A 27,615-nucleotide genomic window follows, 5' to 3' on the forward strand; every position below is an offset into this window, starting at 1 on the left:
CCCCCCCCCCCCCCCCCCCTCCACCGACCGTCCCCTCCCAGCGGGTCTCCCTCCCTCCGCCACTGCAGAGAAAGAGAGCCTGGAGCTGGGTATAAAGCCAGGACGAGCCCTCGGAGAGAACCACATTTATACATATATACATACATACATATATATATATATTTCGTTTTTTTGTATTTCTCGCCACAGCTCGGCGACCTACCAACTCTCCCCCTCCCTCCCCTCCTGTTGGACCTCTTTTCCGCTCTCATCGCCTCTGAGTCCTGGTATTTCGTCATCCGACCTGCAAAGATGGTAAGTAAGCTCTCTTCTGTTATTTCTCCCCGGTGTAGACGTGGTCGGTCACTGGGTCGCTTCATTTAGTGGTGAAGCGCTTTTTGCTTTAAGTTCGACCAAAAGTGGAGCTCCTCGCTTCTCTCACCCACTTCTGGGTGTAACACCTCCGGAGCTGACCGCCTAAAAGCCCAAATCTGTCTTCTCTTTATGAGCGCCCGAGGCCTGGGCAAACATGTACTTTTCCTCATTGAAATACACCGTTTGTAAATGTCTTTATTGTCTTATTGGTGCACGTTTTTACAAAACTGCAACTCAAGTTTGTGCGCTCGCTCTAAAAGTCTCATTCGTCTGGTTTGTGTGTCGCGTGACGCTTTGTTGACACTTGCAACATTGTTTCATTGGTCGTTCTACACGCTGTGATAAGTGTCGCGAGGCTTCATTTGTATCCGCTCTACCGTTCTGAGGTACTAGTACTGTGCAGTATGTGAGGTACTAGTACTGTGCAGTATGTACTAGTACTGTGCAGTATGTGAGGTACTAGTACTGTGCTGTATGTGAGGTACTAGTACTGTGTAGTATGTGAGGTACTAGTACTGTACTGTATGTGAGGGTGTGTTGCCTAGGAACCGGTAGCTTATCACAGCGTGGTGACCAATGGGAGCGGACCTGGATGACTGGATGAGGAGGACCTGGATGAGGAGGACCTGGATGAGGAGTACCTGGATGAGGAGTACCTGGATAAGGAGTACCTGGATAAGGAGGACCTGGATGAGGAGTACCTGGATGAGGAGTACCTGGATAAGGAGTACCTGGATAAGGAGGACCTGGATGAGGAGTACCTGGATAAGGAGTACCTGGATAAGGAGTACCTGGATGAGGAGGACCTGGATGAGGAGTACCTGGATAAGGAGTACCTGGATGAGGAGTACCTGGATGAGGAGGACCTGGATGAGGAGGACCTGGATAAGGAGGACCTGGATGAGGAGGGCCTGGATGAGGAGTACCTGGATGAGGAGGACCTGGATGAGGAGGACCTGGATGAGGAGGGCCTGGATGAGGAGGACATTGTGGTGGTTTCTCTGAACATCTTCCTCTTCTGTCCTCTCTTACCCACAATGCCTTTCTCTCCCATAGATCAAACACACCTCCCACTCGTCCGTTTGCTGATCACTGATTGACGTTCTGAGCGTTTGTCCGTTAGCAACAAGAAGAATCTCTTCTGCTGTCGTCTGGACTCAGAAACACCTTTTATTTTCTTTGCACCGCTGTGTTGGAGCTCCAGGAAGCTTTGTTTGTTTTGGTGTTTCTATAGATTTGGTTTGTTACTTTCTGGTGTATTGAAATGTCTGTAAATATTGACACGAGCCATCATTAAGTTGACAGAGTAGAGCTGGATAAATACATATACACAGGCTGATATGATCTTATTGTAGAAGCATTAATATCAAAACATGTCACCGTTATGTGTGAGCGCGTTTAGAAACACGGTTCGTTTTTCATCTGCAAAATGTTCTTTTTAGTTCATAATATCACGGCTATAATTCTGTATCACCAGCATGAATATGTCTTTATTTGATCTTTCTTAACTTCTTAAGCTATGGACCTGAATCCAGTATTGTTCCGGTTCAAGCTATAACTGCTCAAGCAAACTGTCTGAATCTGAATGTGTGACATAAAGAAGCTGTACTGAGATATCTGGACACATTTAACGAGTGAGACCTCAGATATTGATTTTTATCTGGTGTAAAAAAAACACAGATACTTTGGACTATTTCTATAATAAATATAATAACCAGACGCCTGTGAGGAGCTGAAACTTGCCACATGTTTGCCCCGCAGACGTCTCCGCTCTCTGCCAGAGGCTGGAAGCCGCTCACGCAGCAGATCAAACTTGAGTCTGATAATATATGTATTTGCGTGGAGGCGTGTCAGCCTCTGTGGAAGAGTTTAAAGTATTCGTTAACGTATATGTTTAAATGTTTCGGAGATGTGACGCGTGAGAGACTCTAAAGTTGTCAAAAGGACATGAACGTGTAGTGAACTGTAGCCGCTGATGAAGAGATGAAGAGATGAAGAGGAGTTTAACAGGCTGATCGGTTAATTAAAACATATTAACCGATCATTTTAGTTATTCATCCAGGAGAGATTCTAAACATAAGTTAGGATTCTTCCTGTTGTTGTGTCCATGTGTCGCTGTCCTGGTGACACCACGATGGACCACGAAGTCAATGCATGAGAACATTCACTCATTGTTAGTCTCACCATGAGGCCTGAAACGCCTTCATGGAGAGAAACGGCTGAGAGGATTATCTTCATTATTTTCATATTTACACTTGACTCCTAACTCTGACGCGGATCCTCGACACACTTTCACACATCAACGTTCTACAACGGGCACCATTAGAACACAGCTGCTCCCCAGACAATCAGCAGTTCTGATTCTGAACCCCACATGTTTCATTTACAATGACATGAAAACATTCGAGAAGCAGGAGACAGCAAAGGCTCTGTGTTCTACCTTTAACCATGACTCAGCACTACTCTACCTACTCTCGGAGGTTTCCTGTGTTAATTCCTGAGATCTATTGAGGATAACGCTGATGAGATTTGGATACCGTGTGACATCTTGTGTCTGAGGTCTGTAATGTTCTTACGTCACGTTGACATGTGTTTGACAGACTTCGTGTCACGTATGCAATCAGAAGACGGCAGCGTTGCCTCTCGACACCCTCGTGTTAGTTCACAGATTTGGTTTCGTGGAGGAGGAGGACAAACATGCAGACCTGACTTGTTGGCATTACAGAGACAGTGTGTCGTACATGTGAACACACACACGCGGATGTTTGAGGCGGATGCTGATGTTTGTCCACATGAAGGTACAGGACACGGATCAGTCCATGTTCCTCACGCACCACGGACGGGATTGAGTAATGATGCATTCCTCTGCTGTGTTCTTGCATTTTCCTCCATTGCACTTTTAGGATTTGTGCAAGTCATCGCTGCACTCCAGCGCGTTCTAGGAAGCAATGGCTGCACTCAGAGCGCTCTGCAGGCTTTACCTTTCAGTGCCACATGTCAGGGAGGGCTTTCATGCCATTAAATGACAACTGTCTGCTTTTACAGACTGTTTTTAGTTGTTTAAGGAGTCATAATTCAAGGATTCAGTTATGATTCATTGTCATTCTGTGCACAAGAAAATGCAGTTGTAGTCTATTTGTGCTGAACAAGGAAAACAGAACAACAGCAGCGTTCCTGTATTCATGTCCTGCATTTTATTTAGAATTTGCATCGGAGGAATGCAAACACAGTGAATACTCTGATCAGATAATATGAAACATAAAGAAGATTAGACATTGAGGAAACATCGTCCGTACACTTTGACTGTCTGACTAAATAATGAGTTGGTTGTGACTTTGAAACAGTTTCTTTTTATGTCTGTGCAGTTATGAAAACATCATCTATTCCACAAAACAAGTATCCGGCCTTTCACAAATAAAGCTACAACTTTAATACGAACAGATTTCAGCTTTTTAAAAGATGAAAGGATCACTTACTGCTGAGCGCGTATTCATTATCTGTCATTGTCTTATTGTAGAGCAGAATACGTTCTCATGTGCTGCCAAAGACGCCGTCCTCTCCTCGGCCTTCAGTGGGACGGCTGGCTTTATAATTAGCCGCCGTTTGAGTCGCTGCTGCTGAACCGGCGGCGACGCCAAACTCTTCACTATGCAAAGTGTGTTTTGTGTGCTGAGGCCTAATTGATTGTGAATGAAGCATGCATTGTTGATGAGCCAGCACGAGTCTCTCTGTTCCTCTCTGTGCATGCAAGATGCTTCTCTGTGTTTTCATAATCATCACATCTGATATGCTCCGTCAGTTGGTATGTATAGAACAGTATGAGGGGGTTTGTCCAGGAGTTACACCGGAGACCTAACCCAGGCCTTAGTTAGTAAACCTATAATCCTCAACACTAAATCTGCTTTGCTGTAAGTCTCTTTACCTCCAGGGACTCCACAGAGAGGACACTCATTTACCCACCATGTTGTTTACCGTAGTTTCTCTGTAAGCGGAAATATATATTTATCATAAGAGTTCAGCGTTTCAGGACTGAAAACAAATTTCCAGATGTGTGACATATTTAATGACAGCTGAAGTTGAGACGCAGTTGACCGCCACCCAAGAAAAATGGAAGTCTTTGAGCATGAATGCAGCACTGATAATTCACGTGTTTTTAATTATTATAACTCTTTGTTCATTTGCAAGAAAGTCAGTAAGGACCCTAAAAGACAACAATGAGTCATTCTTCTTTCTTTAGTCCTGGCCTGAGGACCAAAATAAAAGTGTCTGATGTAGCATTGGTGCATTGAGAGCCTGTCCTTGAGCGAGAGGACACCAGTTCAAGGCGTTGGATCCAGAATCCCGGTGCCCTTTAGCGAGCGACTGTATCTCCACATCTCCTGCAACGCTGCTGTGTAGCGGAGCCAACAAAAGGACTTTTTCCCTCCAGGGAACAAAGTGTCACTGTTACTCTTTGACAGCGAGACACCCAACCCCAGTAAAGCACACTGAGCTGCACTGGAATTCAAGCCTGTTAAACTGGGGAGGGGCCAGGCAACTTGTTGTTCCACCAAGCAACACCACGTATATGTGTCAACATCCAGTCAGGGTGTCAAATGTAAGTCGCTCTGCTGGCTAATCCCGTGTCACCTCTTTTCCCCTCGCTGCTCTTAAAATACCTCGAGCTCCCTGAGGTGAGTCTGCTGGCGTACGGCGGCACAGCGATAAGCCAGGAGATGACATAACTGCCACGAGCTTCTTATTTCACCGGTGTGTAGTAGAGTATCTGTGTCACTGTGATTCTCTGTCACAATGCGTTACCAATGTTCTTTGGGTTTTCTTTGCAGTTTTCTTTGGTATTGGCAAACCAGTCAAAAGTAAATGAACCTTTTTACTATGTACTGTTTGAAAATAAATATTATATATTTATCAAGTATCTCGTGGAGAAGAGGGAGCTGAGACAACGCTGTCGATTACGAGTCCATCCACGCTCCGACCACCGACTGTATATAAGACGTGGACGTATCATTTGTTTGTGGACTGACGTTTTGAAGCCTCGAGTTCTGCATTTTGGCCGTCGAGTCATTTTCTCATAGACCTCTATAGAACCAGAGGAGTCGCCCCCTGATGGCCATTAGAGAGAATGCAGGTTTAACACATGAAGCATTGGCTTCATTTTGAGAACTGGAGGTTGCCTCCAGAGTAGAGCCTCTGCTCCTTCACGTCTGAAGGGTCCAACTGAGGTGGTTCAAAGTCAGACCAGGATCCTCCTGGACGCCTCCCTTGAGAGGTTTTCCAGGTATGTCGGACTGGTAAGAGGCCCCCGAGGTTGAACATGCTGGAGATATATCTGGTCTGGCCTGGGATCACCTCGGGGTTCGGACGGATAATAGATTGTAAAATGAGAATCCTTTCATGTTGCAGCATAACTTCAACTCTACTTGCTGCCTGAATCCGTCTCATTGAATCCACATAATCAAAACATTTGAGGGTTTGCTGTAGTTTGTTTAGATTGCATTGTGAGCAGAGCGGTTATTTTCAAAGTTCAGATGTTTTTGGAATACACAGCTCTGAGCATTCCTTGGATGCAACGTTTGCGGTCGTGGATGGACTGTCCCTGACTTCTATGTTTCAGAAACGTCTGCTGGTAGCAACATTAAAGACAGCCTTGTTTCCACTCATTTAAGATACACAATTTTGACATTAACGTTGAACCAAAAGGGGTTAAAACCCAGCTTTGTTGACCAGTAGCTGGTGTCCTGGCCGCTGGATCCAGTCCATCTCTGGTCTGCATGTCCACTTTCTGTGTTCCTCGATGGAGCTGCAGGACACTTCCAGATGATTGCTTGCCGGCCCGCAGCTTCTCTCTCTTAGCTGTAGGATCAGACTCAGAGGACACTGCACTGTATGATGGGATGTGAGTGCTGAACATGAGCCAAACACACCCACACACACACACACACACACACACACCGCCGTGCAGTTTCTTTGGATAACATGGTTCATTTAAAGAGCCTTTGCGTAATGCTGGAGGATTCGATGGCGTGCGTTGCTTGTTGCATGGTTTGAAAGACGCTGCACAGTAGATGGGAAACTTCCTCAAGGGGTTTGAGTGAAACATCACTCTGAAAATGTTCCAGAATTTGAAGTGGCTGGTTTGAAGCATGCAGGTGAACCCAAAAAAAGCAGAAGACAGGAGCAGAAGAATGATCTCTATTTGCATAATAGGAATAGAAAGTAGACAGACTTGGCGGGTCACGAGAAGCAAAGGAAGCCGCCTCAACTGAAGACGACAAACGAAGTGACAAAGAACAGACGGATATAAATACCCAGGGTGCTAATCAGCAGACGAAGCTGGAGTTAAGAGGGAAACACTGTGGTCTGGTGACAGCGAGGAGACCGGCAACACAAAGGCAGAGCTGAGGAGGCTCGATACGAAACACAGCTACAAAGGAAGACTGTTGAAGAAGACTTGAAACTAGAGATTGAGACCATAAACTCATGTTTACAATGTTTACTGAGGGAATACATCAAGAGAGAAGTAGAGTCATTTTCTATAGACTTCTATACAACCAGAGGAGTCGCCCCCTGGTGGACATTAGAGAGAATACAGGTTTTAAGACACTTCACCACTCGGCAGAACCGGAGGTTGCCGCCTGGTTTAGACCCTTTTCTACAGAACCTTTCCTTGTTTGTCAAATGAACAATGATGGACGCCACACTCACCTGACGAGGGTGAGTGTGGTTCAGGTTTTCAGGAATAATGCAGGATATAAAGAGCATTCAGAGATAATGTTTGTAGCGAAGGCTGCTGTAATTAAAAGAAGGTTCCATCCTGACAAACGACAGAACAAGTCATCTGTTCCCTGGTGTGGAACACGTGAGGATGTTATCAGTGTGGTCTGAGAGTTTCAGAGGTCGCGTGTGAAGAAAAATCTTTCCTACTTTAAAGAGAAACAACTTCATCGTCTAGAAACTGTGGATGAGAATTCCTCAGATTCTCTGTGACACAGAGACAACAGTGCATCTCAAGTCAGGACAGATTCATCATGACAATAACTACTCCTACTTACAACTGTTTCTGTTTTGGAGAACACACTTTTGGATGTTGGCTTTGCATATCAATATTTTGCATATTTGCAAATTATACTTTTAACCATTGCAGATATGACATTCTATGATCAACAAGACTGATTATTTTAGTCCTCGACCAAAGAAATTCTTAGTCGACTAACAAATATGATTGATCCACAAAGAATCAGACAAAAGCAAAACTTTAAATCTTAAACCCCCCCCATCTTAATAAAATGACTGAAGTACTCAAGAAGTCTTAAAATAAGACCAAAAGCACTACTTAGTTGATTCGTTGTCCCCTAACCCTAAAGCAGGGAGGCTATGTGTGCGGTGTGGTTGGTTTATTCGTCTGTTTGTCAGCAGGATTGTGGACCACTGACCGGATTTGAATGAAACTTGGTGGGAGATTGTAGCTTGAGTTACTTGAGTGCCCTTTGAGGTCGTTCTTGTACTTTCGCGACGTCTCAAGTTAGAAAATGGAACTGACACCTCTGTTTCTCTTTCTCTCTTTAGGGAAATGAAGCCAGCTTCCCCCTGGAGATGTGCACACATTGTAAGTATTGTCTGTGCTTACCCAAGAATGACCACTTCTACTTGTTTTATACATTTTGCTGCGTGGAACGGTGCCTCTGTTGACGTGTGAGCGTTTGATAAATGTCATCTTGGAATCAAACTCTTGTTGGTCCTGTTCACAGAATGTCTCGATCTTTGAGCTCCTGAGAACTGAGGATATGATTCATATTTCTTCTCTGTCCGCCTCCCTCACCTTCCCGACCCGATGATGCATCAGCTGAACCATCTCAGCCTCGCGTTGTTGAAAACGTCCTCAGATATGCAGCTTTGCTCGCTTTGCTTAGCTGGGTTAGCTTAGCTTCCATCTCGACATCCTCTCTGGGGCAGCTCGGTGGCGTCTGGTCCAGCAGCTCAGGTCTGTCGTGTGCCGTTAGCGACACATACACACATAATATCAAACTAATCAGTCACTAAATCAGCAGACAAAGGTGCAACATATCAAATGCATTTATTTTAGCATTTAGATAATTAACTGCAGGGAAGACTCGTCAAAGCTCGTCAAAATGCTCGGACAGGCCGGCGTTGGCTGTGAGGAAAGCGGCTCTGGCCTGCATGTCAGACAGAGAAACCCTCCTGCACCCTCAGAGAGACGTCAACCAACTAAAGTCTAACACCCGCTCACCCTGTACGGCCATCGTTCAAGTCAAGTCTTTATTGATGTGCAAAAAAATCACCACGATGAGTCTCTAAGAACCGCCTTGATGAGATGAAAGTACGGTCATCATTCTGTGCTGGTGGATGAATTTCAAAAGGCCTTCAGTGTGTCACCGCTGCCGGCTTAGCCGAGCTTAGGTCGGGCAGAATGTAATGGCCTACTTTGTCTGAGCGTGCGTGCACACACACACACACACACACACACACACACACACACACACACACACACACACACACACACACACACACACACACACACACAACCTTCCGGCGAGGACCTGAAACCATGGCATGTCTGTCTGCAGCCGCCCAAAAATAAACGGCGGGCAGCTCTGGTGGAGTTCCTTGTTGCTAGGGGTTTCCCTGAGGGCGGGAGCCACAGGGTGGGGTGGGGTGGGGGGGGGTTTCTGATTACGGCTCGGCTATAAATAAACACCACGAGAGCACGCTGCCTGTCCTTCAGGTCGGTCCACACTGGCGAGCTGTACATTATCAGAGTATTCAGACTAATGCACCGAGTGCTGGAGCTGTGGTCTGTAGAGCTCACTGTGGCTATAAGGCCTCCTCTCAACCTGCAGCCTGAATGAGATACGACTGAGGGGAGAATGTGTGTGTGTGCTTCTTTTTCAAGTCCCGTAATAATCACCTGATTCCTCCAGATTCTCAGGTAAACCAGAGTCAGTTCTACAAAACCTGATGAAAACAGTAGGAAGACCAAGTCGCCTTCCGCTGTCTTTCATTTTAACACTCAAATATTTGTATAGCTGCATTGTTCATATCACGAAGAAAACATCGGTCACAAATGCGCTAGCTTGTGCAGTTTGGAGTGCCGTAAGCATCGCAACAGAACGGGAGTAGCAGGATGGTGAGAGCGGCGGCCATTTTTAATGTGTACAGGTTGCTGTAGTTTGCGTTGTAGCAGGCTAGCTTCCATATAAACTAAATCGACTTAACGACAGGTCGCTGACTCACTGAGGGGAGGTCGACTAAAACGAGCAGTGGAGTAGTAACATTACGCAGCGTAGAGATCCAGAGTAAATGAGTAAATACAACGTAAAACTAGCAAGCTAACTAGCTGGCTAACTAGCGCACAACTGGCTAGTTAGCTATCTTGCTAACTCCACCATGCTTTAATGCTACACTGGTTTTAGAAAATGAGCGGGCCGGCTGGCTTGTGTTGAAGTTACAAAAGCATGAAGTGCTCTTTAGATATGTTTACTTAGCTGTCTTGTATATATTTCAGAAGAAACCTAAGCAGTCCTCCTCATCGCGAGTAAACTGCTTTACGAGTTCCTCTTTTGTGTATCTGGTGTCCGTCTGCAGCTCACTGCCGTCGGCCGTATGTTTCCGAGCTGACGCTGCCCCCTCAACACAACCCCATCATGCTGATATTCAGTGTCATGTGTCGCCCTGCTGCGGTTACGGAGCTGTAATTATCAGTAACATGTGGGCTTTGTGTGTCACTTCCTCCCCGCTTGACTCAGTTCAGGTTCTCCGTGTTGATGCAGTCACACGTCTCCATTGACGTGCAAAGGGTGAAACGCTTTAGAGGACAAATTCATCAACGACGTTTTGGGGAACTTTTGTGTTTTTTATAATTGAACACGCATGGGGAGGAAAAGCCACGTTGCACTGAGCAGATTATGTGTTCACACAGCTGTGCTGCTGTTTCCTGGTTAGCTTCAGGACAAAAACACTGGTATTGATAATACCAGTGTTACTATAATGCTTGATGATCGGACGCATTCATGTTCGGATTGAGATTCTCATCTTCTAAGATTCTGAATTTATTCATTACTTCTGAAGACAAAGCGGTATTGAGTGAGGAAGACCGGCAGGAACTCCAACACGAGCACAGACGTAGACGCCAGCGAACCAAACCAGACGACCTGACACTGAAACACTCGGACTAAATACACACGAAGCTCATCAACCAATGAAATCACAGGTTTGGTAGAAAACAGGCGAAGACAGAGTCAATTTCAAAATAAAACAATGCAATGTCATGACATCTTACAAACAAAATGTTTGCAAAATGTATTTAATGACACAAGTATTGATTTCATTTGTTTTTTGTATACATTTTTGAAACTGTAATCGATATTGAACAAATTATGACCTCAAGAATCGAATGAATCTTGAGACACACACCTGATGACACATTACACTTTCATGTCCAGCTCGTAATATTCCGCCTCAGAATTAAAGTCCAGTATTTGACACAAACACACACACACACACACACACACAAAGACACACACGCATGCACACAGACACACACAAAGACACACACGCATGCACACAGACACACACACACACACTCATACAATCATAAAGACACAGGTGGACCTCCACTGCAGTATGTATTTACGTTAATCATGTGACAGGCGTAGTGTGAACTCAAAATCTGGTGACATCTACATATGCATGTGTTTTCATGCCTACACCTTCTTTCATGTGTGTGTGTGTGTGTGTGTGTGCTACTTTGGGGGGCTAACGGGTTCCAGTTGCCTAGTAACACAGTTGAGGGTGCATACAGCGCTTATGAAAGTGTGTGTGTGTGTGTGTGTGTGTGTGTGCGTGTGTGTGAGCTCATTAGCATAAAGCCGTGTGAGGAGCCTCTGAGACTGCAGCCCTCAGAAAAACAAACAATTATTGTTTTTATTGTTCTGAAACAAATAGATTTAATGAAAAGCTCATAGTTCTATATTATTATACCAAAACAACATTATTTTATCTTTCTGTGAAGTGTAAAAATTGTTAGAAGACTGACTATATTTCATGGGATCTCTTCTGCAGTAGTGTTTTCCGCTCCGTCTGTTATCATACGTACAGGTGTCGCGGGGATTAAACAATAAGAACATCTCGTACCTTTCCTCTCTGGCTCTCATATTTCTGCCCACAGCTGTCACGCTTTGTTCCAGTTCATCTTAGAAATCTGATTCTGTTGTTCCTCCTGTCAACAAACCAAGAATGGCTAGCAGCGTATGATCTGTTCTTTCCTTTTGAGATGTTGCTGCAGGACAGAGTTAATGAGATGATGAAGGTTCAATCACTGAGTCTCATTCGTTTATTTTTGATATATATATTCTTCCTCCTCTCCTCTCCTCTCTTCTCCTCTCCTCTCCTCCCCTCTATTCTCCTCCCCTCTCCTCCCCTCTCCTCTCCTCTCCTCTCTTGTCCTCCTCTCCTCTCCTCTCTTCTTCCTCCTCTCCTCTCCTCTCCTCTCTTCTCCTCTCCCCTCTCTTCCTCCTCCTCCTTCATCTCCCCCTCCAGTCGATGCTGATGAGATTAAGAGGCTGGGGAAGAGGTTTAAGAAGCTGGACCTGGATAACTCCGGCTCTCTCAGCGTGGAGGAGTTCATGTCGCTGCCGGAGCTCCAGCAGAACCCTCTGGTCCAGAGAGTCATCGACATCTTCGACACGGACGGGAACGGAGAGGTGGACTTCAAAGGTGAGCGAGGAGCCGATGTGTGTAACAGCTTTGTGCTCTCTGATGGTCTGTGACACTACGACACTGCGTATATGTGTGTTGGTTCAAGAGGATTTGGGTTTTCGAGTACCACTTCTACCGTCTTTATGTTGCTGCTGGTGACTCTGACTCGAATACGGCCTCAGTAAGTCTTTTTGTTTGACATGCAGAAGATTAGCAGCAGAAGCCAGAGCTCTGACTGTCGTTCTCTCGTCTCCCAGAGTTCATCGAGGGAGTCTCGCAGTTCAGCGTCAAAGGGGACAAAGAGCAGAAGCTCCGCTGTAAGTATTCCTTCAATCTGCTGCTTCCAGGTCTCTGATCCCCAAACATCTGTTTCTCCTGCTGCTTTGGGACCTGAACCCAGCGAGGCTTTGTCTCCTGCCCAAGCACCAGGTAACCAAGACCACAGGAGGGAAGGTGATGACAAGAGACGAGGAAGTACTGAGACAAACTGAACAAGTTTCTTTCGGCTCTGGTTTCAGTGGACTTCTTAAACACATATTACTTCATTTGTACTCTTACGTGGTGTCACTTACATTCTTATTTTACTGAATGTGTCTTGGTTCTACAGCTACTTGGTATTTATTACGCTGTTGTTTCGATATAATTGTATCGTTTTTCTTATCTGTCTGTTGTAACCTTTGATCAAACTCTGGCACTAGACTTTCCTTCCGTATTAATAAACTTCTGTCTTATCTTACTGAGATAAGATTTACATTTTTTCAATGTTCAGAACCGCTGATGTCACAGTGTTTGTTCAGGGACCCTCGTTCATTTGGAAACTTTCACATTTTAAAGTTTATTTAAGCTTTTAATTTCTTGAGGATGAACAAATGTCTATCTTTTCTTAAACGTTGCTGTCAGTCTGGCCCTTTAAGAGATTCCTTTATCAAAGACAACATCTGGTGCTCTGCAGATGTTTTGATGTGTGACTGACATTCTCCCCCCCCCTCATGAATCCTCCTCACCTTCACTCAACAGTCGCCTTCCGGATCTACGACATGGACAAGGACGGCTACATCTCCAACGGAGAGCTCTTCCAGGTGCTGAAGATGATGGTGGGCAGCAACCTGAAGGACACGCAGCTCCAGCAGATCGTAGACAAGACCATCATCAACGCGGACCGGGACGGAGACGGGCGGATATCCTTTGAGGAGTTCTGTGCAGTGAGTCCACGCATCTGTTCCAGCAGGACAACAACAGAAGTCATCAAAGAGGCTCCGCTGAGTCTCACGCTTTACTTGTTGTCTGGTGTGAAGAACGGAGGATGAAGAAGTCCAATTAAAGATGCTGTTGAGTTGCATTATGGGAAATGTAGGATCCAGTTTGTTTCTAGCGACTTGTTAATAACGTCTCACGAGTCCTCCAACTTTATGAAAGTGTAAAATAGAAAAAAAACAGAAGAGTTTTTCATGACGTGTCCCCTTAAAAACACAATTTTATGTTTCATTTGCTTTTATCAGAAGTCTTTTTCATAGCAGACAGTCTGACTTGTCATAGGAGGAAAAGCTTGATAAATATCGTTCCCATCAGCTGTTATCAGTAAAACGTGAGCATACTTTCACATGATGAATCATTAATAAATGCATTTTTGTCTTTTTCCTCTTCCAGGTGGTCGGAGGTCTCGATATACACAAAAAGATGGTGGTGGACGTGTGAGCGCTCCCTCCCTCATATTTCAACCTTTCTTTTGTTTATTGTTATTTTTGATATTTATTTTTTGTTTGTTCTTGTTTTTTATAAATAATAAAAAACACAAGTATATCTATGGTTTGTCTGCTGAGGAGAAGTGTACAGCTTATGAACACTTAAGTAGACAGAAGGGTATGAAGTGCCAACCGGAACATATCCAGAAACCAGGCCAAGTTATTACCCATCATGCACCACCTCCAGGCATAACTCTTTTTTAACTTACATACCAGCTCTTTTGGATTCAGACTCTTTAGCAATTCATTTCTCCAACACTTGATAGTTTCATTAATGTGAAGAATGTGTTTAATGAAATCATTAGCTAGATATAAATTAATGCCAAGAAAATGTCTTTTCAAATATGAATTTGTGCTGCAAACAGATAACTGAGTTTACTGTTTGTTTACCAGCGTGCGTCCACGAGACAATCTCCGAAGCAACGACAGGTTCACACCGACAGGTGAACTGCAGGAACCGGTAGATTCTGGAGCGACTCGGTTCAGAGAACAGAGCAGCGCTGCGGTTACAACACGAGGGCGCGTACATAGAGACGGATCTGCAGCGTTTATTGAATCAAAATGTGTCTATTAGATCATCAATGTGTGCTCAGCTTTAACCGCCAGAGGAGAAAAGCTTTTACCTGAAACACTTTCCGGTACAGCGAGGTACGGAACACATTCAGAGCCACGTGTGAAAGCGTGTTTACATGTGCCGTTAATCCGCCTCCGTAGAAGACTTCATTTTCTCCCCTCACACTCGATTACACAAACCAGGAGAAAAACTAACTTTACCAAATGTTTCATCCCTGAAAACAAAAGAAAAGATAAAAATGCTTCCAGCTACAAACGGCATCGGGAAAGCTTTTATTTTGAAGGGCGACTGCATGGCTCGGGCCTCCCTCTGCTTGCATGACATGAAAAAGTTGTGCATGTGGATCCATTTATTAAAATAAATCATCCTCTTGTTTACACATGGAAGGTGATGTTAATATATTTAACGGTATACAACACAGATGTTGCCAAACTCTGGTACATGTTCACTTATTATGAGAGGAAATCCAAAATGAACTGAACTACGTGTAACTTTTGTATTTGTAAACGGGGTCAGCGAGCTCATCTTCCAGTTCAGATCTGATCCGTCTCGAACTGCACGCAGCGTACCGACGTTCTGATGTTTGTATTTGTTTCTCTGCATAGTTCAGGTCACGCTGTAGTTTGAGTGATATTTTAATGCGTCTCCTCGTTGGATCAGTTTATTTTCTGCATGCTGCATCTTACGCTGTGGGACTGTTGGAAACTTGATACTGTAAGAAAAATAAACAATTGAAATAAACTTTGAAATGTTGAAAGTAATCAATTCAGGATGTTATTGAGCAGAATCTTTAATTATCACCAAACGGTCCAAAACACAAAATGACACTCGAGCTCTTGGTGCGGATTGAAATGATTTATTTACATTTGTCGCATAACAGAGGAAGCTGAGGTGTCAGTCAACCAATGAGGGGCGGGATCAACGCACACAGCAGCCAATCAGAGTTCAGAATCTCTCGGCCGACCGGCTGGCCACCACCCTGATGTTACCGTAGACCTTTGAAGGTGGACTTCCTGTTTGGGGCAAAAAGGGTTAAAAAGGTGACTGCATGTGGATCCAGAGAATTCACCAAACATCTTGTTGAACTTGTATTCCTCAAATATAAAACCAAATATGTTTCTCACCTAATATTAAGTTGCATATCGCTGTCCGGGCCATCTTGATATTCTGGAAAGATCCCAATATGTGAACTTTTCTGTTGAGAGACGGATGAAATGTGTCCGTTCGTAATGAGACATGTCTCTTTGGTTTGCACATCACAACATTCCTCTTAAAAAGGCAGTAAATAATATCAGTGGTGCGTTTCTGCAACAGGAAGTTACGTTTTATAAAGTATCAAAGTGAAAACGGCTGAAAATGACGTTCTCGGACAACAAAACTTCATTCTGAATGAGGGCGGTTTGTCATTTTTTAAAGGAGTCCGTGGAAGTCCTCGTATGGCGTTCGGTCAGATAAACATAAACAGTGTAAAAGTAAAAGACTTAACTTAAAAATAGAAAATGTGAAAATCTACATTGAAATATGATAAACAACAGGATGTAAGTGAAAGTGTCGTGTGTGTATTTAAAGAGAAGAGTGTAGAACTACAACTGTAGATAAAGTACGTTGTTGCCTGTTTTGTGTAAATTGACGTTATCGTGTTAAATAAAACGGTTTCAAACTGCGACTGTAATCCAGGAGATAATACGTTTCCTCCAAACGTCATCGAGAGTGAAGTTTAGTTGTGTGTGGATTCAGTGGGAGACGAGGTTTAGGATCAGAAAGCGTTGGAGAGACGAACGCTTTGTTGTCATCGGTAACTACGTCCAATGATCTCACGATGAACATAAACGTTTTCACGACATCTTTAGAACCAGGGCAGCGCTGGCTGGCGGACGGGTGAGTCACCCAAATGCCAAATTTGGCCAAAATAAAATGATTGGACGTGATTATTACAGTCCTGCGACGACCGACTTTCTCTTTAGTCCGAGCGTTTAGTTAAACAGTGAAATAATAAACTCACGTCTCTGCGAGCACGATGCGAGTCTTGGTGACGTTCTCGATGGTGAACTTGGTCTTTCCTCCCTTCCCCGCTATCCTGCCGATGGCTCTGGATAAGTGGTCTCCCTTCAGAGGTTTCACTGCCGAGAGACGACGTCAGAAAACAATTAAACACAAACAAACGCAAACGCAGAGATTAGACGTCGAGTTTCAGAGCAAACGTGTTTCACGTCGTCGTCTTCTTACCGTCTGTGATGTCGAAGCTTTCTAGGAAAAGCTCGTCTAGTCTGATGAGAGCGAGCGCGTCCTGAGGAGAGGAAGAGTGAGCGTCACAATTAAATAAATCACAAATACCACAATCAAACAGGGGTCAAAGGTCATTCTCCAAAACATCACATGATCCGACAGCAACACCTCAACCTCCTGTCCTCTGGTGGTGAGATTAAACAATAAGATTAAGACTGTTATTTTCTTGTGCTGTCCGACGGTCCGAGTTTGTGTATCTGTGTTGGTGTCGCTGTGTTTGGACGATTAAAACTTTAAAGCCATGAAATGAAAACATTGGTTTACTTACTTCGACCTGGAATCCCAGAACAAACGCTTTGACAAAATCTGATGCTTTAGTGAGCGACCCGATGTCCTGCGTCTCTTTACAGGTCTGGAAGGATAAAAACAAACGCGTCACAATCAGCTGTGGGATTATTGTGAAGAGGCTCAAAGTCAACGTGACGAGAACTCACTTTGATTTCCACGTTCCTGGTTTTGAGGTTGAACCGAACTTGGAGCTGCAGGTGCTCTACGATGGGCGTGAAAATCTTCAGCCAGTTGTCCTTCAGCGGCGTGTACCTGTGAGCCGGGACGGAGATCTTACGCATCTCATCCGGGCCCTGAAACACACAGAAGCAAACACAGAACCACCGTCACCAAACGGAGACAATACAGGAAGTAAACGGTGTTCTGTGGCACTACATGAGGTTCTACTTGCATCACATTTAGGTGGTGAAAGTCACAAAATCGAAACAATAAAAAAACAATTAAAAGTTAAAGTCTTGCAGCAACGTTCCCTACAGAACGTAAAGAAGTATTAGCAGCACGGTATAATATTGTCAGTGACTTATTGTCCGTGTCAGCATTATAATTACTGATGCATTCATTTGAATGTTCATTTTAAAGCGGTGGGCGGTCTCACTAATCCGTTCACTGATGGGTAGAGATCTGCTCTTAATAACGTATTCTGCTAAAGTGTCTAGTGACCGCAGATATTATGTAAGAGTGTTGTTGAGTATTGTGTCGGGAAGTAAAAATAAAGTCTTAATAATAAGAAGAAGAAAACAGTTATTTGTGTTTTGGTCCCCGTGGTGGAATGTGACTCAGCAAGTCTACTTAAGTACTTCAGTATTTACATTTAATGTAACTTCATACTGCTCCTCTCCTACATCTCAGAGGTAAACATTGTGTTTTAACTGTGTGTTTCCTTTGAGTGTTCAGAAAAACCCTCAGACTTCTTAAACTGAGTAAACTATTAAAAAGCATCTGAGATCAGCTGAGCTGTAAATATGTGTTACATCACCTTCAGCTGAAATGATCTAAATAAATATTGTGCCACTCCCCAAAATGAGTCTTTTTAAACTGCCTGCACTTATGAATTCAGATTAGATTTATTGTATATATTGTACTTTTTGATAGTATACATTTTACTACCTAACAATATATAAAAAGGAGTTGAAATACAATGAGCACAACCGTAAACATCTAACATTACAGCAACAAAATGCACCAAACGCATTAATGTAGCAGTAATATCAATACACAAACATCATTTATAACATTAATCAGCAACATTTTACTGCACAAGTAGTACTTTTACTACAAATACTTGTGTATGTTGTTGATACTAAAGATACTTTGACTTACGAGTTATAATACAGTACTTCTACTTGTAACAGTATGTACTTTTACTCAAGTAAAGGATGTGAATACTAGCAGTACTAGTACCACTTGTACAACATGCAGCAGTCACATGACGACACTACACATTTAAACTAACTATAAATAGTTACTAGCTGATTTGTGACGGAGACAAATTACACTAAATAAACACGTAATGGTATTTATATTGAGACAACATACAGACCACATGTATACAGTACTATACATAGTATATATATACACAGTATCATGTATCGTATTTACCTTTAATTTGTCGCTGGATATTGGTGGAAACTGTGGTCGTTTGCTTGCCACGTGCTCCACCGTGTCCATGTCGTGTTCACGTTTCCGTTTCTGAGTCTTTTTAGACTTAACGGTCGTGAAAGACCCCGAGTCCTCTGGACTCTCCGTGGTTGCGTTTTTATCAGTGTCCATATCGCCTGAAACCAGTTTTAAAAATTAAGATTTAAACAGTCAAAAAGTGATGCCGGGTGGGTAGCTACGCAGGCATGAGGGTGTCCTGGTGCGAAGGGAAGGACCCAAACTGCCACTCCGTAGACGCCTGTAGTGAGAACATTATTAAGAATCGTGTCTTAATTGATAGATATGTCTCATTTGATTATTATAATTGAGTTTGGGGTATTTAAATATCCAGATACATTATATTTGTGTCTCAATACGTGGAACATTTACTAAATGTAAATGCATTGTCAGGCATCTCTTTGGGCACCTTCACGTTCAGCTGGAGGACGACGATCCCATTTGTTTTGGCAGCGAGCGGAGTGGACGGGATCTTCAAGAAACTTTCACTAGAAAAGGACCTAAACTGCCACTTCGTAGACGCCTGTAGAGACAAAGTAATTAAGATTCGTCTCGTAATTAATACATATGTCTCAGTTGGTTACTATAACTAATTTTGGGGTAATAAAATATCGAGACATATTATATTTGTGTTTTAATTTGTAGAATTTCTCAAGAAGTTTCTACATTTGGTCAGGCATATCTTTGGGCAGGCTTGCGTTCAGTTCAGCTGGAGCAGGACCGGTCCCATTTGTTGTGGCAGCGAGCTGAAGTGGACGGGATCTTCTAGAAACTTTGACAATAACAACTTTACATATTATTATTATTATTAGTATCAAGATGTCATCGCCACTAGCGAAGCCTCAGATCATCGCGCACATCCAGAAGGGTCTGAACTACACGGTGTTCGACAGTAAATGGATCCCGTGCAGCTCGAGGTTCGTGTGTTTGGGGAACTTTCCGAGAGGAACCGGAGTGATGCAGATATACGAGGTTCAGCACGGAGAGGCTCAGCTCATCAAGGAGGTAGAGCTGATCACTGCACTCTGGTTTATTATCTTCTTCTCCTCAGAAGTAACGTTACATCATGTAAACGGCTTAATCTCTGCGTTAGCTAACGGTTAATGTCTCCATAGCAACATGCAAGAAATGCTAGTGACCTCTGACATCACTCGTCAATAGTTAATATACAAATATAAATGTATAAATAAACACACATATAATAGCATAGTGGACAGTGCAAACAAGAGACGTAGTAAAATATTTTTGTATTATAAATAAGTAAAAAATCCACAATAACTGAAATATAATATACAGACAGTATAGTTGGCGGCTGGTGGAATATGTTCTAGGCAGGGCTGTGCCACATCCAATCAATTTCAGCAAACATCCCAGTATGATTTGATGCAAAAATATTAAGGTATTACTACTTTGCAGTTCAATATTTAACCTTTATTCCAACATGAAAAAAAGTTAATTTCCAACTTCCGGTGGACGGTATCGCGAGGATCGCTTCCAGTTTCAACTTCTATGGAGCTAAATCCAAGTCTAAAGTTTTGTTAATTTGAAGAAAAAAATTGAACCTGAAAGTTCAAGTTGTGGTCTTGAACATTGAAAAATACAGCAATGTTTTAAAAATAAAAATAAGTGAATGAAAATTTTTTTGGGTTAAATGTAATTTCGATTCAGTTCTGGAATACATTTTTTTTTCTTCATTTTTCACTTTCATATATATTTTGATATTTGAGTTCTTATATTTTTCAGATTTTATATTTTCACTATCCATCTTTCTATATATATATCTATAAAGTTAGTTCATTAAATAAACTGTCAGACATTTGTCATTTTGCTCATGTTTCTCGAGACGTAACGAGAGTTTAATCTCATTCAGACTCTTCCTTCCTTCCTGCTACTTCACTGCTTGTTGCATCGTCACAGTCGTGGATCTAAACTAAGCTTTGCTTCTCTCGTGTTTCAGGTAGAGAAGCCTAAACCCATAAAGTGTGGCACATTTGGGGCCTCCTCTCTGCAGCAAAGACACATAGCTACTGGGGATTTTGACGGCAATCTCAATATATGGTATTTCATTCAATAAAATGAAGGTTTTTAATCACAACCCACCTCATGTGCTGAATAAAGAAGATAATGTGACTGAATTAAAGGAGATTATCCTGTTTAAGATGCTTCTGTTGTCCACAGGAACCTGGAGATGCCCGACGTCTCAGTGTACTCCGTGAAGGCCCACAAAGAGATCGTGAACAGTATCGATGCTGTGGGCGGTCTGGGGATCGGCGATGGCGCTCCCGAGATAGTCACCGGGAGCAGAGACGGTAAGAGCAAAATGTTCTAACGTAGTTTACAAAGCAGCCACACGAAGACGTTAGCTGGAGTGTGAACTTCCCCGTGGCCGTTACAGGGACAGTTAAAGTGTGGGATTCCAGACAGAAGGACTCGCCCGTAGCCAACATGGAGCCCATGGAAGGAGAAGCCAAGAGGGACTGCTGGACTGTTGCATTCGGTGAGTGAAACATCCACGACTTTTAGACGACCGCGGCGGTTTTTAGGTCCAGTTTTCCAAGCACGCGCATGGATAATGAGTGTTCCTTCACCTCTGACCCTCTCGCTACAGGCCACGCCTTCAACGACCAGGACCGCTGTGTGTGTGCCGGCTACGACAACGGGGACATCAAACTCTTTGACCTGCGGAACATGTCGCTCCGGTGGGAGACCAACATCAAAAACGGGGTGAGGCGAAGGCTCAAGACTTCCCTCTTGGTCTCTTTAAGTCGTGTAGACAGAGTGGCACCACGGGAACAACATAACAACCATCTGTGAAGGGAAATGAGAACAACGCCAGCGGTTCGGCTCTGAAACACAAAGAGCAGTCCTCACATTTAGAGCTGATGTTTTCATGAGGACGATGTGTTTCTTTTGCACTCCCACCTGCAACAACAGAGCTGTGAGATGTCTTCCCAGTTACACTGCACATAAAACCACAGAAGAAGTCTGGAGAGCGTAAGGAGAGCAGTTCTGTGGAGGAGCTGAACTGTTGTTCTTTCTTCCCGACCAGGTGTGCTGCGTGGAGTTTGACAGGAAAGACATCAACATGAACAAGCTGGTCGCCACCTCGCTGGAGGGAAAGTTCCACGTCTTTGACACGAGGACCCAGCACCCCACCAAGGGCTTCGCCTCCGTGTCAGAAAAGGTAATTGAGCCGAGCGGAGAGAGCCAGACGGACGTTTGGCTCCAATGTGTGAGCTTATTATAGCTGCTATTATTTTTAAACAGTTGTGTGGTACGTTTTCACAGCTGCATGTCTTTTGGAGTCGTGTCGGTCTAATATTCTCTGTGGCTTTGTGACACTCGCCAAAAATGACACAGAGGAGAGAGACGTTTGGCTTTTTGTGGGAAACCGGTAGAAAAACACACTTAAAGCAGCATTAGAGCCCGGCCCAGGTGTTAGCCACGTCCCAGAGATCAGAGGCCTCGGCTTTCTCAATGTTTGTCCAGTTGTTCTGAGCGATCAACAGTTGGCACGTCAGCGTCTCCAACGATGAATGATGAGGTTCCTAGAAGAAGATATCAGTGAAGCTCCACAGAGCTCTGGATGATCCGTATGATAATACACGTGATGCAGCGTTGCTGGGAAACAAAAGAGAAAGTTGAGCGACGGGGAAGGTGATGACATAATACTCAATTAAAACTACGAATGACCTTTGTTTATCAAGCAGAGATTTAAATCAAAATACAATCATTTACTTCCTGATAATTTCATTGTTTTTATGCGTAAAACACGACGGATGACAATAACAAAGTAAAAGGGTAACATTTAGAGATGTTGACCGTTTACTACTTCATTTTATTTAATTAATTAGTCTTATTGTCCTTTGCTCCTTAATTAAGCACACGCATGTTTTAGCTGATTACTCGATTAATCAACAGCTGCAGCCCTAAAACCAAAGGAAGCGTCTAAACTGTTGTAAAGGACAAAGACATTTAAAGTGGTTTAGAGTTTCCTCCTCAGGGTCACAGTGTCTTGAGGTGCCGGGAATTCATTTAGGAAGTAACAGATTCATCTTCTTTGTTTTAGGCTCATAAGTCGACCATCTGGCAGGTGAAGCATCTTCCCCAAAACAGAGAGATCTTCATGACTGCAGGCGGAGCAGGGAACTTACATCTGTGGAAATAGTGAGTGATTCACCTTTAACTACGACGATGTTGTGTTCCGGTTTCCTGCTTTACGATGAAACATTTCCTTTGCAGCGAGTATCCGGCTCAGAGAAGCAGGAAGGACTCTGAGGACACGGAGGAGGGCGTCGCCGGCTCCGTCACCCTCCTGCAGAACGCCACTCTGTCCACGCAGCCCATCGCCAGCCTGGACTGGAGCCCCGACAAGCAGGGCCTGTGCGTGTGCTCGGGCTTCGACCAGACGGTCCGCGTGCTCATCGTCACCAAACTCAACGTGGCGTGAAGACGCAGACCGAGACAGAGGCACAAACAGGAAGTGAATCGCTTCTGTGAGGCTCACTCGTCTGTTAGAAGACAGCGACGCCCTCCTGCAGGTCCTGGTGGCGGTCCATCCAGAAAACCATTTCACTGAAGGAACTTGAGATCCTTTGTTGTTCCATTGTCTCTTAATGAGTCAACCTGGAGTGCAGAGAATATTCCTGTAACACAACGATTCCCCACATGATTAAAAAGCCTTTATTGGGAAGAAGACTTTGGGATCAAGATTTCATTTCTGTATCTCTCTTTTGTTGCACTGTTGCCGATGCTCTTCTTCTTCTGTTTTGTTGAAGTTGTCACTTTTAAAATGTTTTTTATTGAGAAATTAAATGTGCCTTTTGGAGAAAACGCTCGTTATTGTCTGTCTAATATGAACGTCTCCTTTATAACACCAGTAAGTAACGGCAAGAGGATTACTGTATGAACACACAATAGAGTCTTACCAGCTCCTCCAGTCTTTTGGGTAAACAGTAAGCAAACCATCATCATCATCATCATCATCATCATCATCATATCCAGCGTCTGAACTGGAAGAAGTCCTGAAGGTCCTGGTCTTCGGCGTAGACGCTCCTCAGCAGCTCCGTCGTGGACTTTCCATCCAAGATGTCGATGTATTTGTCAATGCAACCTACTCGTATAACAAAATAACTAAATCTGAAAAATGGGCCTTTCCTCTGGACTTAATCAGCAAGTCACACCGTTAGGCGGGCGTTAAACTGGGGAGGAAATGTAGCAGAGGACCGCTGACCCGTGGAGCCGAGGAGATGACCTCCCGGTAGAGCTGCTCTGCCCGGTCGTGGGCGTCTGCAGAGCGGGAGAGGATTCACACAGGAAGTAGAACCGACTTAAAGATGTCTGCATGTGTATACGTGAACAGTCATCTCCTAGACTGAGAATTTAGTATATGGTGACGCATCTCTCATATGATGGCTTTGGGGTAGAAAGGTCTTCACTCCAGGGGCGGACTGGCCATCGGGGATACCGGGGGAATCCCCGGTAGGCCGACGGGGTTTGGGCCGGTCTCTGACATCGCCGGCCCTGACTAACTATATTATATGCTTCACAGAACACGTTCAATTGACTCTAATACCGAAAGTCAATAATCAGTGAAAACTGTATCAACAGTATAGACTGACATTATACTACTCCTCGCGATCTGAGACGCCATAGCACGGCTGGACACTACGGTGCTTTTAAAAACTTTTCTCCATAACCGCGGTCTGCGCCGTGCGCTCGTGCCGGGCGACGGTCGGGGCGGGGCCGGCGCAGGTGCGAATGGCCGCGGTAGACCGGCGAAATACAGGGGCGGCTCGACTGTCACGGCGTCCATGAATCGAGAAGGACTTCTTACTGGAACTGAAACGATGTACTGGGATTCAATTCTTTGTCAACAAAGAATTTGGTAAGTGACAAACTGCGTTTGTTTTTTTACATCTGCAGTAACGTTTTTATGAATAATATTTGATGGCTCGTGCTCTTGTGTGGTGGAATGCGTGGATCCGCTGCAGGTCTGCTGGATTGATGTGCTTTGTTGTCATATGAATATATGTGACTGGTTCTTATGACTTTGTGGCTGTCCTTGTGTTAATTACGTTGATTTGACTATGCGTTGTCCGTTATTGACGTAGCGTCCCGTCACGGATTCATGTATCTGCAGCTTGCGTCACTCGCTCGGAGACAAGCCGTTTTGAGTGCGAGCTAGCAGCATGGCACCGGTACCAAAACGTAAATCCTTTAAAGGTGGAGCTGAAAAGCTCAGGGAGAAAAAGAAGAGATATCTGGAGGAAGGTGCATCAAAATCAGCAGGGCCGAGATCCTTCTTGTGGCACGCGTCAGTCTGTGGCACGCAGCGTCACACAGCGTCCCTCTCTGTCACTCAGCGTCGGTCTCTGTCACTCAGCGTCCCTCTCTGTCACTCAGCGTCCCTCTCTGTCAGTTCAGCGGAAAGATTCAGCTGTGGCACGCGAGCATAGTTCGGCAATTGTCAAGAAGCTGCGGAGCTGAGGGGGCGGAGCAACATTTCCTGAGACATTTCCTGAGAACACCCGTTGTTGTTACGACAGATCAGCTTCCATAAATCAGTTTTATGATTTTAGTTGAGTCACAGGAGCCCCCTGTTCTCTGTATGCATCCTTAGAGTAAGTACGTTGTACTTTTTTGTTTCTCATTCATTTTATTTCAGTATGATTTAGCTGGTTTTGCAACAAAATGGAACATAATACACTTTCTAAATTATTACTTTTATAGTCACTTACAACAATCGGCTACAATAATGAAAATAAATCATCCGTTTTAGAATCATTTAAAAGTATATATTAAAATTAAGACATAAAATGTCCAATCCAAAAATACATGTTTGAAAATATCTTCACTCTTCCTCTGCTTATATGTATATGTGGTCAGTAGGACATATGTTAACTGTTAACAGTTTACAGCATACTTAAATAAATATAAATAAATACAAAACACACGCACACTTTGTAAACACACTGCAGCAATTCTTTTGCAGGAATATGAGCATATTTTCCCCCTCTGGCAAAATACAACACGTCTCATGCCTTATTTTATTTTACCAGTTGGTGGCGGTAATGCGCCAATTCGTTTGCCAACCGCCAGTACACCAAAAGGGAGGAGAAGAAGAAGCTTTCCCGTGCCTGTGTTGTTGTGCTCATGAGCGACAGCGCTACGTACCCCGTTGTAATAATACTATGAGTGAGGAGCGGAGGACCCAGTCCTGCTGCCAGGACGGAGTCATCAGGGTAGTGTAAAAAAAGTATTTCAATCTGCGCAGGAAGACAGAGGGTTACGCAGAGTGACAGAGCGTGAAGCAGTGTGACGGAGCTTGAAGCAAGGTGACGGAGCGGGACGCAGGGTGACGGATGACGGAGCGGGACGCATGGTGACGGAGCGGGACGCAGGGTGACGGGTGACGGAGCGGGACGCAGGGTGACGGAGCGGAACGCAGGGTGACGGGTGACGGAGCGGGACGCAGGGTGACAGATATTTGATGTTGATGGTTAATTTGCAACCAAGTTGTATACATCATGTATTTACTTGTTATTTGTATGTAATAGAAAAGTGAGCATGTGTACTTCATGAAGCAATAAATAATGACAATTGAAAAATATAGAGAGATGTTTGGTTCATTCTTTTCAAACACTAAGCCTAATTTACCTGAGTCATTGATTTAATTGTCACACTTAAATCCTGAATTGACTGGTGAAACAGAAGAAGTTAAAGGCCAAGATGAGAAGATATAATGTTGGTCAAATACTGTGGTCCAAATTCAATTTATTCAGTTGTATTGGCATTGAGATATAGAAAGTTTGACTCTAGAATATTCAAACAATTCCGAATCTCACAAGACAAGAGCAAAAACAAGATGAATGTGTTCTCCTTTCTTCGTTGCTGTCATGTTAACTGTCTTGTGACTGCTAAGATTGATCTCTGGAGCTGTAGGTGGAGGCAGACTGTCAGAAGTCTTACTATTTTGAAAATGTATCACTGATTGTGTTACTATGGTAACTGAAGCAAGGTCCACTGGAGGCTGTTTAATAATAGAGTGCAGTGATGAGATTAACGTGTTATACATTCATAATATCAGCAATTTCCTGCCACGTTTTTAATATTTTGTGATCCTATATTGAACGTAATTTTCTTTTCTTTCTCGGAACTGAATCACGCCGCTCGTAGATGAAAAGCAATACGTGTTTGGGATCGTGTTATAAAACGTGTTAAAGGGAACGATCTACGTGGATAACCTGTGGATACGTATAGTAGGTCGAAGTAATCAGCATACTTTTAGGAGAAAGGAAGTTGATTGACTGACTTGTACGAAGGAAATGGATCAATAAAACACGTATTGCTTTTCATCTACGAGCGGCGTCGGTGTGAGATATGTGCAAAAGACAAGAAACACGCGTCAACTAAAGGTTTACTTACAGCTAAAGATTTGGACGCTACATGTGTTAAATGCCATTTCCTACTTGTGTTAAATAAACGTAGTTGAACTGTTATGGAAGTCATCACAATATATAGCACAACATATAAAAAGCAGATAAACATTGGCGCATTACCGCCACCAACTGGTAAAATAAAATAAGGCATGAGACGTGTTGTATTTTGCCAGAGGGGGAAAATATGCTCATATTCCTGCAAAAGAATTGCTGCAGTGTGTTTACAAAGTGTGCGTGTGTTTTGTATTTATTTATATTTATTTAAGTATGCTGTAAACTGTTAACAGTTAACATATGTCCTACTGACATACATATACATATAAGCAGAGGAAGAGTGAAGATATTTTCAAACATGTATTTTTGGATTGGACATTTTATGTCTTAATTTTAATATATACTTTTAAATGATTCTAAAACGGATGATTTATTTTCATTATTGTAGCCGATTGTTGTAAGTGACTATAAAAGTAATAATTTAGAAAGTGTATTATGTTCCATTTTGTTGCAAAACCAGCTAAATCATACTGAAATAAAATGAATGAGAAACAAAAAAGTACAA

At 43.6% G+C, this 27,615-nt stretch overlaps 3 protein-coding genes across 4 annotated transcripts; 2 read left to right on the top strand and 1 right to left on the bottom strand.

Annotated features, from left to right (window-relative positions):
• The first annotated feature begins 46 nt into the window (after positions 1-46).
• LOC306785995 (calcineurin subunit B type 1-like) lies at positions 47-14,488 on the top strand. Its single transcript, XM_079280615.1, has 7 exons — positions 47-89; positions 190-294; positions 7,921-7,960; positions 11,911-12,087; positions 12,327-12,386; positions 13,087-13,271; positions 13,717-14,488. The coding sequence occupies exons 2-7, from the start codon at positions 292-294 to the stop codon at positions 13,762-13,764; spliced, it is 513 nt and encodes a 170-aa protein (XP_079136741.1). The 5' UTR covers positions 47-89; positions 190-291; the 3' UTR covers positions 13,765-14,488.
• Positions 14,489-14,644: 156 nt separating this feature from the next.
• Positions 14,645-18,821, bottom strand: pno1 (partner of NOB1 homolog). 2 transcript variants are annotated; one of them, XR_013772455.1, is made up of 8 exons: positions 18,559-18,821; positions 17,106-17,252; positions 16,940-17,023; positions 16,612-16,672; positions 16,388-16,505; positions 15,510-15,580; positions 15,250-15,398; positions 14,645-15,097 (listed from the first exon to the last, which is right to left on the bottom strand). XR_013772455.1 is itself a non-coding variant. In XM_079280612.1 (7 exons), exons 1-7 carry the CDS (start codon positions 18,727-18,729, stop codon positions 15,331-15,333), a joined length of 720 nt encoding a protein of 239 aa, XP_079136738.1. In that variant the 5' UTR covers positions 18,730-18,821; the 3' UTR covers positions 15,226-15,330. The 2 variants fall into 2 exon arrangements, 1 of the variants encoding a protein (XP_079136738.1); XM_079280612.1 differs by lacking the exon at positions 14,645-15,097 and having other exon boundaries at positions 15,226-15,398.
• Positions 18,822-19,372: 551 nt separating this feature from the next.
• dnaaf10 (dynein axonemal assembly factor 10) lies at positions 19,373-23,446 on the top strand. Its single transcript, XM_079279674.1, has 8 exons — positions 19,373-19,620; positions 20,573-20,673; positions 20,794-20,924; positions 21,011-21,112; positions 21,224-21,339; positions 21,665-21,799; positions 22,685-22,782; positions 22,858-23,446. Exons 1-8 carry the CDS (start codon positions 19,435-19,437, stop codon positions 23,063-23,065), a joined length of 1,077 nt encoding a protein of 358 aa, XP_079135800.1. The 5' UTR covers positions 19,373-19,434; the 3' UTR covers positions 23,066-23,446.
• Positions 23,447-27,615: the final 4,169 nt, after the last annotated feature.

This window comes from Melanostigma gelatinosum, assembly GCF_949748355.1.
Source record: "Melanostigma gelatinosum genome assembly, chromosome: 12".
NCBI classification, from domain to species: Eukaryota; Metazoa; Chordata; class Actinopteri; order Perciformes; family Zoarcidae; genus Melanostigma; species Melanostigma gelatinosum.

What these genes read in the sequence shown, in the direction of transcription:
- dnaaf10 (XM_079279674.1), top strand. Translation starts at nt 19,435, where the DNA reads ATGTCATCGCCACTAGCGAAGCCTCAGATCATCGCGCACATCCAGAAG. An exon ending in GACGGCAATCTCAATATATG is followed by an intron (nt 20,674 to 20,793) that starts GTATTTCATTCA and finishes TGTTGTCCACAG; the next exon opens with GAACCTGGAGATGCCCGACG. An exon ending in TCGCCTCCGTGTCAGAAAAG is followed by an intron (nt 21,800 to 22,684) that starts GTAATTGAGCCG and finishes TCTTTGTTTTAG; the next exon opens with GCTCATAAGTCGACCATCTG.
- LOC306785995 (XM_079280615.1), top strand. An exon ending in CAAAGAGCAGAAGCTCCGCT is followed by an intron (nt 12,387 to 13,086) that starts GTAAGTATTCCT and finishes TTCACTCAACAG; the next exon opens with TCGCCTTCCGGATCTACGAC. An exon ending in CCTTTGAGGAGTTCTGTGCA is followed by an intron (nt 13,272 to 13,716) that starts GTGAGTCCACGC and finishes TTCCTCTTCCAG; the next exon opens with GTGGTCGGAGGTCTCGATAT.
- pno1 (XM_079280612.1), bottom strand. Translation starts at nt 18,729, where the DNA reads ATGGACACTGATAAAAACGCAACCACGGAGAGTCCAGAGGACTCGGGG. An exon ending in TATCCAGCGACAAATTAAAG is followed by an intron (nt 17,253 to 18,558) that starts GTAAATACGATA and finishes TGTGTGTTTCAG; the next exon opens with GGCCCGGATGAGATGCGTAA. An exon ending in CCAGGAACGTGGAAATCAAA is followed by an intron (nt 17,024 to 17,105) that starts GTGAGTTCTCGT and finishes TTATCCTTCCAG; the next exon opens with ACCTGTAAAGAGACGCAGGA.